Raw genomic sequence first — 14,267 nt, forward strand, 5'->3', positions numbered from 1 at the left:
CTATTACCCCTTACCCAGCTATCTTGGTTTGAGAATACCAGGATAAAAATTTCCTATAGTCATATTAACCTGAGACCTTCTGGGACCCCACCAGCTGCTACCAGCCTATCTGTGTGGCCACTACAATAGGGAGGGAGAGGATGGGCCAGGTGCCTCAAATGGACTAATCACAGTATTGCTTCCCATGGTACTCAGTATAAAATGGCTCCTCAGAGAACCTTCTGGCCTCTCTAGTGCTGGCTGGATTGGGGCTTGCTTGTTTGCTATCCTTCCCTGTGTTGCTCCTGTATCGCTCCTGTATCCTGCTTTCTTGCTGGAGAAGAACACTGTTCATTGAGATAGGTTGTCTTCCCCTGCCTCCCTGAGTAGGACCAGCTTGGCTGCTCCAAGGCTTTTGCCGAGTGTTACTAGGACCCTGGACTCAGGCATCCTCATCTGCTGCCAAGTCCAGTTTGGGACTTGTCTGGTAGGGAAGTAATTGCCAACTGAGGAGTGTGGGTTCTGTATTTGCATATTCATTTATATCTTTGAACATATTTACATATTTGTGGATATTTTGATATAAGTCACCATTTTTATTATTATTTCATTAAACCTAGTTTCTTTTTTCCCCAACCTTAAGGTTTCTCTTCCTTATTCCCCTTGTTATCTTCCCCTGGGATGGTAGTGGGGGCATAATGGAGAACCTGTCACCCAGGTATTGGCTAAAACAGTGGCACCAACATAATTTTAAATTATGAACTGTTTAAAATATGGTTTTGTTTCCTTTAATATTGTATCTCTGTTCAACTGTATTGTTGGGGTTTTTTCATGCTCTCCAGCATATCTCCCTTAGTTGACTAGATTCACCTTAGCTATCACTTATTCCATTTACATTTTTCTTTTCTGGAATGAATTGTTGAGAAATCAGTATTTATACCCAGGCAGGGGACAAGATTTCTCTTTCTGCTAAAACCCACAGAGTTCACTACACTTATAATCACACAATCAAGTCTTCATGCTGTAGCAGGGTGCTCTATCTCAGTGTGCCTGTCTCAGTTTCCCTTTGTGTTTCAATTGCTCTGTCTCTCAGTTTCACTGCCCCTGGCCTGGAGTGGAAAGATTTCCATGGGAAAGCAAAGGGCCTAGCAAGCTCTGAACTGGTAACAACCTTGAAAGTACAAATAGAAGGCCAAGTTGATGTCTGTAATGCCAGCTGCTCTCCTGTGTTGAGAAACACAGCTCAGCCTAGCCTCAGCTAGGACAAATGGGACAAAACAAGAATGAATAGTTAAACAGGATTTGCTTGGCAAGAAAAAAGGCTTTCATGTTTTTTTCCTGCTTCCCTTTTGTTCTTCAATACAGGATTTTTGGAGGTATGGCTAAGTAGTTAAATGAAAGCAGCCAATTATTTTATAAAAGACTGGTCCCATCTTTGGGAAGACTCCTCTACACTTTCCCTAGGAGGTTTTGCTGGACCTTCACTCCAGCAGGGATGCCTGCTTGACTGGTTACTCCTCAAAAGGTTCAGAGAAAGGGACACCTGGACATAGCCAAATAAAGGGTAAGAAATATCAAATCCCTATATATTTATTCATACTTTCATTAGCTAGCTTTAAATCTTAAGAAAAGCTTTAACTTTTAAGCTTTGGAACCTGAAGACTTTAGGATGCTTTTAAAAGATTTCAATTGTTGTGTTATCACATTGCCTAAGTATTTTTTTTAAAGTTTAAGATCCAGTATAAGGCCTATTAATAATAAGTTGCTAGTATTCAAATGGTTAACTGTTATGTAATACTTGCCAACTAATTGAATATTGTGTATTTTACTATTAAGATACCTTCTTGTTTTATTACCCTAATACCCTGTTTTGCCACCCTGATATCCTAACACTCATATAATCTGATTTATGCCTTTTTTAGTTTAAAACCCTTAGACTTTTTACAATAAATCTTGTTTTGTGCATATACATCTCATCTACTATCTTGTCCTGTTTGGGAAACATGCATGGTGTATCAGAGTGGAAAAAATTGTTAATCTCATTCACAATGTTTCCTCCCCCAAAACAACCACACTATCATAATATCATAGAATGGTTTGAGTTGGAAGGGACCTTAAAGATCATGTAGATCCAACCCCTCTGCATGGGCAGGGACACCTCCCACCAGCCCAGGTTGCTCCAAGCCCCATCCAACCTGCCCTTCAACACTGCCAGGGATGGGGCAGCCACAGCTTCTCTGGGCAACCTGGGCCAGGGTCTCACCACCCTCACAGCAAAGAATTTCCTCCTAATGTCTCACCTCAATCTCCCCTCTTCCAGTTTTAATCCATTCCCCCTCACCCCATCCCTCCCTGCCCTTGTCCCAAGTCCCTCCCCAGCTTTCCTGAAGCCCCTTCAGGCACTGGAAGGCTGCTATAAGGTCCTCCCACAGCCTTCTCTTCTCCAGGCTGAACAGCCCCAACTCTCTCAGCCTGTCCTTGTAGGAGAGTTGCTCCAGCCCTCAGATCATCTTTGTGGCCCTTCTCTGGACTCTCTCCATGAGCTCCACATCCTTATCTTGGGGCTCTAGAACTGGACACAGTACTCCAGGTGGGATCTCACCAGAGTAGAAGGGAAGAATCACCTCCCTGGGCCCTGCTGGTGATGCAGCCTGGGTCACAGTTGGCTTTCTGAGCTGCCAGCACACATTGCTGGATCACGTTGAGCTTCTCGTCCACCATCACTCCCAAGACCTCCAGACTGTTTTCAATCCTTCTCCACCCAGCCTGTATTTGTGCTTGGGATTCCCCCAACCCAGGTGCAGAACCTTGCACTTGGCTTTGTTGAATTTCATGCAGCTTGCATGAGCCCACCTCTCAATCCTGTCAAGGTCCCTCTGGATGGCATCCCTTCCCTCCAGCATGTCAACCACACCACACACTTTGGTGTTGTCAGCAAATTTGCTGAGGGTGCATTCAATGCCACTGTCCATGTTGCTGACAAAGATGTTAAAGAGCACCAGTCCCAGTATCCACCCTTGGGGAACACCACTCATCACAGGTCTCCATCTGGACATCGAGCTGTTGATCACAACTTATTGAGTGTGACCATCCAGACAGTTCCTTACCCACCGAGTGGTCCATCCATCAAATCTGTACTGTTGCAGTTTTGATACCAGGATGTCATGCACGACAGTGTCGAAGGCTGTGCACACGTCCAGGTAGATGACATCAGTTCCTTTGTCCACCGATGCCATGACCTCATTGTAGAAGGCCACTGTCACAGTTTGACTCCATATTAGTCAGGCAGGATTTGCTCTTGGTGAAGCTGTGTTGGCTGTCATGAATCACCCCTTTATTTTCTCTGTACCTTAGCAGAGCCTTCCAGAGGATCTGCTCCATGATCTTGCCAGGCACAGAGGTGAGACTGACTAGCCTGTAATTCCCCGGGTCTTCATTCCTTCCCTTCTTGAAAATGGGAGTTATGTTTCCTCTTTTCCAGTCAGGAGGAACTTCACCAGACTGCCATGACTACTCAAATATAATGGAAAGCAGCATTGCAACTTCATCTGCCAGTTCCCTTAGGAGCTGCGGATGGATCTTGTCAGGTCCCATGGACTTGTGCACTTTCAGGTTCTTTAGATGGTCTTGAAGCTGCTCTTCTCCTACAGTGGGGAGATCTTCCTTTTCCCAGTCTCTACCTCTGTCTTCTGTGACCTGGACAGTGTGGTCAGAGCCCTTACCAGTGAAGACTGAGGCAAAAAAGTCGTTCAGTACCTCAGCCTTCTCCATATCTTGTGTGATGAGGTCTCCTGTTTCCTTCTGCAGAAGGCTCACATTTTCCCTGTTCTTCCTCTTATCACTGATGTACCTGTAGAAACCCTTCTTCTTACCCTTGATGCCCCTGGCCAGGTTTAACTTTATCTGGGCTTTAGCTTTCCTAACCTGATCCCTGGCTGCTCAACTTTCTATTTGTCCCAGGCTACGTGTCCCTGCTTCTACCCGCTGAAGACTTTTTTTTGTGTAAGAGTGTCCAGGATCTCTTTGTTCATCCATGCAGGCCTCCTGACATTCTTGCCTGCCTTCCTCTTTGTTGGGATGCATTACTCCTGGGCTTGGAGGAGGTAATCTTCAAATATTGACCAACCTTCTTGGGCTCCTCTCCCCTCTGGGATTTTATGCCATGAGATCCTACCAAGCAGATCCCTGAAGTGGTTGAAATCTTCTCTCCTGAAGTCCAGGGTAGTGAGCTTGCTGTGCACGCTCTTTGTTGCCCTACAGATCCTGAATTCCACCATTTCATGGTCACTGCAGCCAAGGCTGCCCTTAAGCTTCATGTTGTCCATCAGCCTGTCCTTGTTGCTGAGAACAAGGTCCAGCATAGCACCTTTTCTAGTTGGCTCCTCTATCACTTGGAAAATGAAGTTGTCATCAATGCATTCCAGGAACATTCTGGATTCCTGGTGCCTTGCTGTGTTGTCCCTCCAGCAGATGTCAGGGTGGTTGAAATTCTCCATGAGGATCACGGTCTGTGAATGGGAAGCTGCACTTATCAGCCTCATCTGCTTGGTCATCCTGGTCAGGTGGCCTAAAGCAGACTCCCACTGTAATATCACCACCCCCTGTCCTCCCTTTAACCCTGACCCATAAGCTCTCTGTCAGCTTCTCATCCATCCCCAGGCGAAGCTCCATGGACTCCAGCTGGTCATTGATGTAGAGGAAAACACTTCCTCCTCTTCTCCTCTGCCTGTCCTTCCTAAAGAGCTTATACTGATCCATTCCCATGCTCCAGTCACAGGAGTTGTCCCACCACGTCTCAGTGATGCCAATAAGATCATAGCCCTGCAGGTTTGTACACATTTGCAGCTCCTCCCGCTTATTTCCTATGCTGTGTGCATTTGCATAGAAGCATAAGTTGGGCCCCCATTGATGCTGCCTCATTGCCTGGGATTCTTTTATCATTAGTATTTAATTAAAGCTGTCTAGTTCAGTTTCAATCCAGAAGCCTCTCTCCTTATTCTCTTTCTTCTTTCACTACCTGGGAGGGTGAGAGCCTTGTTGTAATTCTTTTAATTGCTGATCCTGAGTTAAACTGTGACATTATCACAGTGTCAATCCCATTTCTGCTGTAATTTCTTAATATAGTGCGTATAATTTCTTAAAATTAGGTTATTCTACAGAGAAACAATAATACAATGGCCTAGTGAATCTTCCCCTAGAAAACAGCCATATTTGACTCTTCTGTGTAACAGAAAAGATAGACTACTGAATGAAATGATAGGAAGCTTTTTCTATTTCTAGTAATATCCAAAGAAAGCAGGTCATGCATCCCAGAACCACTGAGAAGTGAATTACACAGCTTTATACAACTCCCTGCAGATTTCAACAGCTTGCATTATAAAATTAAATTAGGTATTTCCTGCCACAGAATAAACACACTTGTAATATAATGACTCTGAAGCCATTCAACAAATTTATCACAGTTGAGAACACTTCATTAAGATACTTTGCTCACATGAATGTACAGTCTAAAATATTTAATAGAAATATGCAGTAATACTATGTACACTAAGCCAGTGAACAGAAATTGGTTGAAATTGTTCCTATTTCTTCAGATGTCAGTTTGATATGATGGTTTAGTGCATTGCTTGAGATATATGATATTCATCTAGAGAGCTACAGTTTTGACAACAAAAGCAGTGTCATATGGTTACAAAACAAAAAATGGGCTGCATTTGAAATTAACCTCAAAGTTTCACACAGCAATATAAAAAACCCCCTACTTTTATATTTATAAAATCATCCTTTATACTAAAATTATAAAACAACTTACTTACATTCCATCTATTAAGTGTTAACATACAAAAAACTGTAGCTGTGAACTATACCACACCTTCCTCTGCAAATCTACCTCTTTGCACACACCCTTTAGTATTTGCTGATTCACAGACACAACCAAGTTATTCTTGAAACCCTCTGGAAGCTACATGTATTTCATCTTTCCACTCCTTCAAGATGTAAATCTAGAGAAAATTAATGTGGATGTGCCCGTCTTTGAATACCTCTTGCTGAATATTCCAAAGAGAAGAGAATCCTTTGAAGACAGAATTACTTATTAAGTACATTAGCTCTGTTGTGCACTTCATCAATTTAACTCATTTAATACCCAGTTACCCTCATAATCTGCGTTGTATCAAGGTTACTCATTCTCATTCCTCCTTCTTTAAGAAAAAATAAGCCTCTTTCCACTCCAACTCATGAAAATCCAAACCAACTACACATCCCTTGATTCCACATCAAATCTGTTATCAACATCTTTCCTATCTCTTCTACAGGACAGGATCAGAATTATACCCAAGACTCCACAGTATTCTTTTTCCACAGTTCTCATCAACTCTTCCATGCCAAATTTTTTCTCTTACCAAAAAGCCTCTAAGGTGTCTTGTACTTTCTCTGATTGGGTACCAAAAACAGAAGGCAAGCCTGACAACTAGATCCACCTACCACAAAGAAACAGCACAAGTACACATGAAATTCCTCCTTGAGAGCCCTACAGATGGAATCTTGTACTCTCCTGCTGCCAAGGTACATCCGAGGAGCCCAGTGCACTCCCTCTCACAGGAGGCTGGTAACACATCAGCCAGCTACACAGGAAATTACCATACATTTGTATGGTGATTTGTGTCAATTCTTTTAAGTTTTTCTGAGACCAAGACATGACAAGGGGTAAGGGAGGGGGATGTACCTAAATTAAAGGTGGCTGAAGTGCTTATGGAATCAAAGGATAACCAACAAATGCGTAAAAAGAAGCATTTCAAGAAATACATTGGAGAGTTCCATTTCAGGACATTAAATTGGTGCCAGTCCCACACCAATGCCACCATCTCACCTCTCCCACGTCCACGTTTCCCACGGTCTGAAGGCTTGTCTCCTTGATTGTTGTCCACTCCATTCTCTTCGACTTTAACTGTGGAGAGAAGAGAGCTTAAAATAAGCTTTAGAGACTCATACATGAGACAATGTAGCCAAACATGAACCCCAAAATAAAGGGCAAGATTTTAAAGTGAGCTGGTCAACAGATCTCAGTCACCCCTTTTCTTTGGGGGCTTCATTACAAGGATGTTTATTTTGCACTGGAGAATTAGAAAGCAAAATATCTAGAGGGAAATGTCCCTCAGCAGACACACTTCTGTTTTTTGAAAAAACACAAAACTAAAAGAGTGCAGTGTTTTGCAGCCTACAGTATTCAATTAATTATGGCCCCACCTCTTTAACAAGGTAGAAAATAAAGCTGCCTCATACTGTGCTTCCTTGATAACACTGGGTGGCAACAGTGAAAGAATAAGGAATAACCAAGAACACAAATTCTTCTCCAGTCTGCCCATACCACATTCCCTACAGCCAGAAAAGCTTAAAAAGACCTCTCATCTGTATTTAAATAAGAGGGATGACAACTGGATGTGAGGGACCAGCCCTCAGGACCTATACTTGATGGAATTGGTGTTGAAACCCCATTGTAACCCCTAAACAAAGTCTCGTTTGCATCCCAAAAGGCCTGCCTGAGAGGATGGAGACAATGCTGATGGCTGCATATGGCCTGGCCTGTATGCACAGCAATTGAGATAAGGATGGAGGGACAGAGGGGGCAGGTCCACTCCAGCTGCTCAGTCTTATGCCTCAAACATGCTTGTTCATCCTTGCGAAACAAGGAAACTAGGCCTATAAAACGGGCTGCAATGGTGGGCTTTGGGAGCCTCACTGACACCAACTCTTCCCCTATTGGCTGGCCGGTTGACTGGTGATTTTCTATTATCTATTTCTCTAAACTTTCCTTCTCCTACTCTCTCTCTCTCTCTCTTCCTCCCTAACATCATTAAGTAGCACAAGGCCTAACCACAATTTTTTTTTCTCAGGTTGTGCAGCTTAAACAAATGTATTGTACTCTTGTGATCTAAATGTCAGGCTTTATGATTGTGCAGCCTAAGATAATAATTGAAGTATCCATGTTCCTTCTATAGTTTTAATTAAACCTACTATTCAAATACAGACCTTGAGTGTCGTTTCACCTTAATCTGATCAAGGGGTATTGGATGGTAGAGCATTTCCTCAGACCGTGACATTTGAATCACTCTCCCTGGAAGGGCCAGGTCTGAGACAAAGGTTGTATCTAGCCACACCTGGGGTCCTCTCTGAGAAGGAGTTTAGAAAGCAAGGGGGTCCAATCTGAATCTCCCTGGGTTACCCTACCCAGATCGTGACACTGGGTGAAGGTGAGGCATTAGAAAAGCACTGCAACTCCTGAGGAGGTACTCAGAAAGATGGATAGCTCCTCGAAGAAAAAAAAAAAAAAAAAAAAGACTGGCCACTTAAAATGCTTCTGAGATTTTGTACTGCACAACTGTTCAAACAAACCATTAATGCTTAGACTGGGAAGCTGGGAAGATTTTTTAACCATCTGAAAAATCTTTAATTCCAGTTTACTAAAAGAGACAAGCAGTATCTGGCTCTGGCAAAAATTTTGCCCCTCAGTTTAATTTTGATGGATCCATTTTCAATTTGTTCTAAGCATAGCTGCATGTTTTATTAATATTTTTTCCTATCTTGACATAAGTCTATTCTACAAAGATTCACAATGCCTTCACTGGCACAATATTTTAATATATTCCAATAATGAATTAGAAGATTTGGCTAATATTGGAAGCATTTTTCCTGCTTTTAAGTGAAAAGCTAAACTTTTTTTTTATTCTGGTTTCTCTGCTCATCGATCAGTGTTGTGTATGGCCCTTATGGGTAATGGAAGCTTTGATACTGCTGATAAAACTTAGAGGAAAAAAGCAACGTGTAGCCAATGGTGATCTAATGTGATGCTACCAAACTTGGAAACATCAGTTTGCTTTTGTAGTGACATACTTGCTCTCAAGCAGTCTTACAAAGACTCAATTCTAAAACTTACATAAAAACCAGCAATTTTTACAAGATCAATTAATCAAAAAATGACAAATTTAAATTAAATGGAGTGTTTCTGAACAAACACAGACTATCCCAAAACCAAATCCTGTAGACAGATCAAGCATACCTGTCAACCAAACAAGTTATGATCCCCCTTCAGAGCTGAGCTATAGCTTGGACAGACTTTACTCCATTAAACATTTGCTCTCAACGCAGGCAGTTTCAGCTGCAAGAAAAGTGTCTGAATCTTTAAAAATTAACCCCTATACATACACTCTCGGCCACGGCTGCCTCCTCTTCCTCGTCTGTTGGAACTTCCACGTCCACGACTCACTTCTCTGTCCCCTTTGTTTTCTGAACTTTCCTTTCCAAGGCTTTTCTTCTTTCCCCCTACAGTCTCCCAAGAAGTCTATTTGGGTAGAATAGAATTAGATACAAAAGTCAAAAAGGAAGAGAGAGCTCTCAATGCATGCTTCCACCTCAGGCCCCTCTAGTTCACAGAAAAAAAAAAGAAAAAAAAAAAGGTATTTGCAAAACATCACATAGGTAATACCTTGCAAGTTACACTAATATAAATGGAAACACAGGCTGTATTTTTGTGAAGACATGAGAAAGAAACAAGTTTTACAAGTTGGATTTTCTTGGGGAATGTGAGAATCCCAAATATCTCTGGTTATAATAGACTTTTACCAGTTCAAGGAAGCCTAGATATGATCACAACACAGAAAATCTGTAAAGCAAGCAAAAGTTTCCCTCTCAACTACCTCCATAAATCTAGCAAGGAAGCATGCACAGACCTGTCTTTTTCTCCCAAGAAAATGAAAAAATGCTTATAAGCATCAATGAACAAGAGACTGCTGAGAATAGGTACGTGGCCTAAGGGGGAGGGAGAAAAAATGAAAAAACATTATCCAGGCATTATTCAGGAACAAAGAGACAAAATGGCAGAACAACAACTTGGGAAAACTGGGGCCATAATAAGCCAGACCCCCACTCTTGGCAGCTACTGCTCATCACACATAGCAAAATACAGGAAAAACTATGTCTAAACAAAACAAGGGACCAAGGTCCAAGCATCAGGTTTCAGCTTTAATATTAAAATCCAGCTTTAAAATAAATTCAGGGATTGTAACAGCTCCATAGGAGTTGAAAATAAAATTACTAAAACAGTTGCTAAGAATAGCACAGCAACTCATATTATGCAATTGCATGGTTAGTCTATCAAGCCATAGCTGCAAAGCAAAGAAGAAAGGTATTATTTGCAAACCATTAAGATGGCAGATAAGTTTATACATATGTCCCTATTTATAGGAGCTTATGGTCTAGTGTGAAATTTGAATTTGTAAATAAGGTGCCATCATCTGTGAAGCATTACATAAAATCATGGCCTCTGACAGGCACCTGCATCAAACAAAAAAGGTTAGCTATTGGTACTTTTAGGTCCTGTCCTATTGTTTCTTCATTCACACAACAGCAACTCAGTAGCCCTCACAAGGTAGGCAATGACAAGCTAGTCCAAGCTGCCTAGAATTGAGAAAACTAATGCTATTGAGAAAGCAGGTAACAAAGCAGTTTACAAGTATAAACTCAATGTTTCAGTGTCTCCTTTGAGAGAATAAGTACTAAGAGAATGGTTACACTCTCATTTTTTTTAATGATATAGGTGAGAAAGAAGGCTGAAATCACTTTTCAACTTCATCTCCATTATAGAAGACTATATGACCCTAAGCCAACTTAGGTGAAGTGCAGACATCATGGATTAGAAGTACAAAACTACATTTGAGTTACACCATGTTATTTGTATGACAGAAAACTGTTTCTTCCAGTAACTACCACATGGTTTCACCTACCATAGCCTCTGTAACTGCATTACACACTAAAACACTCTTAGAGCTTTAGAGACACTTCATGAAAGAAAAAAAATTACTGCATTGACAACTGAAGAACCAAGTCTATATAGTTCAGAATGCACTATTTCACTGATGGACACGGCGCCAAATGTTCTTAAACCACTTTAAGAAATACCAAAAACTGGATGATCCTGCAAAGCTTAAGAGGAAGTACAGAATAATTGCTAGAGGTGTCTTAGAAATTAAACTTATGTTCACATTTTAAGGAAAGGTACAGCACTGAAGCACTGTGGAATGCAGCTAATGTACAAGGAATTTGTACCATGGCAATTCCCTAGACAACCCTAGATGTTGGCAACATCAGGGAAACTTAGTATGCTAACTCTAAGAGAAATCGCATGGAGGGTGGAGCAGAGTGGAGACACCGCAGCCACACTGTGGCAACAAGGGGATTCAAAGGTACTGTGGAACAAATCAGCTGCATGTCTGATACCCTGGGCCAACAACCTTTCACCTTTTGACAAAATACTGTCCTTTAGGTGCACTTTGCTCATTATAATCTCATTATAATACCAAAACACACCTCCATCCCAAAAATTACCCACCTCCCAAGGTGTGGACGGGTGGGGGGGGAGGGAGCGTCACTGAGCTTGCATTCTGAATTTTATCTAGTCTATATCATTAAATGTGAACCCAGAGAATTTTGCACCATTCATGATAAAGGTCTGTATGACTAGAGTCACTCCAGCTCCACCTGTAAAGTAAAATGCTATAAAATAGTTTGAGAGAGGAAGGATGCTAGGGAAGATCCCATTGCAGGGATGACCACATTCCCCTGACCCTGGGACAAGTGGATGGGCTGAGCCTCTCTTCCCCCCATAGGGATACCTCTGGATAAGATCTGAACACTGGGCTATCCCGAGTGCATCCCTGGGAAACTCAGGAATCTCTACAGAGTCACTTTAGCTACAAGTGTGTGTAACCCGGCCATATGGATCAATGTGCACATGCTTTGCAGACAGGGAATTTATCACTGGCAATCTACAAAAACTTGTGCATCTGTTGCTTTAATAAATTATATTGTTCATTAATCTAGCCGTGAGAGTTCTTGAACGTGACCAAATGACTGAGTGTGGCCATGATAGTTCACAGAACACTACTAGACAGATAGTTAGTGGTGCATCCGGAATTATGACAGTCCAACATACGTATTGGGTACAATCAGACTATTAACGCTCAATTGGGCATCACTCAGAATCTAAGCCCATCTGCCCCCAGCCCCTCTGATATCTGAGGACAAGTCAGAATGCAAGGGGTTTTTTTTCTGCCAAATTACTTTGTCTCCTAACCAAACAGAAAGCAGCCTCTCCTTAGTAAGGTTTTACATGACTTGGGAGGGATCAGTAAAAGGCAAATGGCAAAATGGCAAATATGAGAAGTACAAGAGAACACAAAACCAGCAAATTACCAAGACAGATTTAAACAAGGTGAGATGCTCTCTGTCTCGGTTTAGTGGCCAGGGAGAACCAAAAAACCCAGAGAACATAATTGCTCTCTATTACTTCCCCCCACCCTCCCAGGGGAATGGGAATAAGGAAAAGAAACTTCAAAGTTGGAAGTTAAAACTAGAACAAGTGTATTAGAACAGGGAAGAGAGAGTAACATGTAGAATAATAATGAATATACAAATATATACAAAACCTAATTTCAATGGTCACTGATATAAACGGCAGAGCCGACTCGGGAAAATGTGCCCCTTCAAACCAAAACACTCTCTTCTGCTCCCAACTTACCAGCTTGCTCAATATTATATAATTCTGTGCTTTATATTACCTCAACTCTTATAAATTAAAAGGGGATAGAAAACTAAGTCCCCTCAGTCAGAATGGTATGTGTCTATTCTGGTTTAAATATTAAAGGTGAATCCAAAAAAAGACAGAGAACAGAATTGCTCCCTATTATCACCCCCCTCCACCCTCCCAAGGGAAGATAGAAGGGGAATAAGGAAGAGAGACTTAAACTTTGGAAATTGAAACTAGAAACAAATTTACTACAACACAAGGGAAAAGGGTAAAACGTGGAGGAAGAACAGATAAGTATCTTATATAACCTATCTCAATGATCGCAGGGATATGGGAAAGGCAGGGCAGCTCCAGGGGAGAGGTCCACAGCTCCTCACAGCACCCGATGCAGTTGGATTCTGGAGCAAGCACGTGGGAAGCCAAAGGAACCAGCAGCAGCCTCAGCAGGGAGAAAGGAGCAGGAAGGGAGAAGTAACCAGCTTCTGGCTCTCCTAGCTTTTATAGATTGTGACAGGAAATGGACAGGAATACTGACCCCTTCCAGTCTTTCATGGTCCTAAGGACCCTCCCTATAGGTATCCAACATCATGCTGGGGTCTCCCAAACCATAACAGTGTCCTAGATTTAGAGTGTGTGGAGGATGAGTTTCCTCATTAACACCAATTTTCTTTCTACTGATTTTTTTTTCTTCTTCAGTGAACTCTCTTTCAAGCAGCACACTTGCTGAAATTAACAGCAAATTTTCCAGCTAGTGGACTGATAAACACCCCAATGTTTATAGTTACTGCTGAGAGACCAAGGACACTTTGCTCCACTTGTTGAATCTGCTGCTTTGGACACTAAAGGAGCAGAATAGTCGTATCTACAACCCTCCTGTAGGGGGGAGCAGACTGGACAGGTGACCAAAATTGGCTAAATGGAGTATTCCATGCCATACATGTCATATTCGGTATAAGATGAGAGTTAATAGGACAAGGGGTAATGGGTGTAAATTGGAGCATAGGAGGTTCAAGGTGAATATCTGAAAAAAATTTTTTACTGTGAGAGTGACAGAGCACTGGAACAGGCTGCCCAGGGAGGTTGTGGAGTCTCCTTCACTGGAGACATTCAAAACCCACCTGGATGCCTTCCTGTGTGATGTACTCTAGGTGGCCCTGCTCTGGCAGGGGGGTTGGACTAGATGATCTTTTGAGGTCCCTTCCAACCCCTAAGATTCTATGATTCTATGATAATGGAAGTCAAGCTCTCTTTCATCCATGGCCAGCATCCAAGAAAGACTCCATCTTTCTATCTCCCTTGATCCCTAGGCCCATGTGTTCCTGACTCTTGTATCTCTACCCTCAGCTCCTGTCTGCCTTGCCACTAGCTCTAGAAGCGGTCTGGAACTTTTTCAGGACTGGCCATGTGTGAAGGACCAGGTATTTCCTTACACGAACATGAAATGTCCTTTGAGTCAGCCGACAAAACTGACTTAAAACGGTGTCTCCACACGGCAGGAAACCCCCTCTGTGTGTGTGGGGGGGGGAGCAGCTGCTGCAGGGGAGGAGCTGTGGCCGGAAGCAGGGGCAGGACTAGGTCCCGTCTGATTGGCTGAAAAGCCCGGAAATGCAAAACTGGCGCCGAAGAACCCCTGAGAGAGGCAGCGCGGCACGTCCCTCTCGCTCTCGCTCTCTCCTCGTGTGTTCGAGGCGGTCGTCTACACACACAG

General features: G+C 42.5%; 1 protein-coding gene across 1 annotated transcript in view; it reads right to left on the minus strand.

Moving 5' to 3' along the window:
- LOC104395823 (ubiquitin-associated protein 2-like) overlaps window positions 1-14,267 on the minus strand; it is a 103,751-nt gene that overhangs the window by 82,838 nt on the left and 6,646 nt on the right. Inside the window, 2 exon segments of the mRNA XM_010005568.1 lie at window positions 6,848-6,925; window positions 9,181-9,316. Coding sequence (XP_010003870.1) covers window positions 6,848-6,925; window positions 9,181-9,316 — 214 coding nt within the window.

This window comes from Chaetura pelagica, unplaced genomic scaffold (assembly GCF_000747805.2).
Source record: "Chaetura pelagica isolate M959 unplaced genomic scaffold, ChaPel_1.0 scaffold549, whole genome shotgun sequence".
NCBI lineage: Eukaryota > Metazoa > Chordata > Aves > Apodiformes > Apodidae > Chaetura > Chaetura pelagica.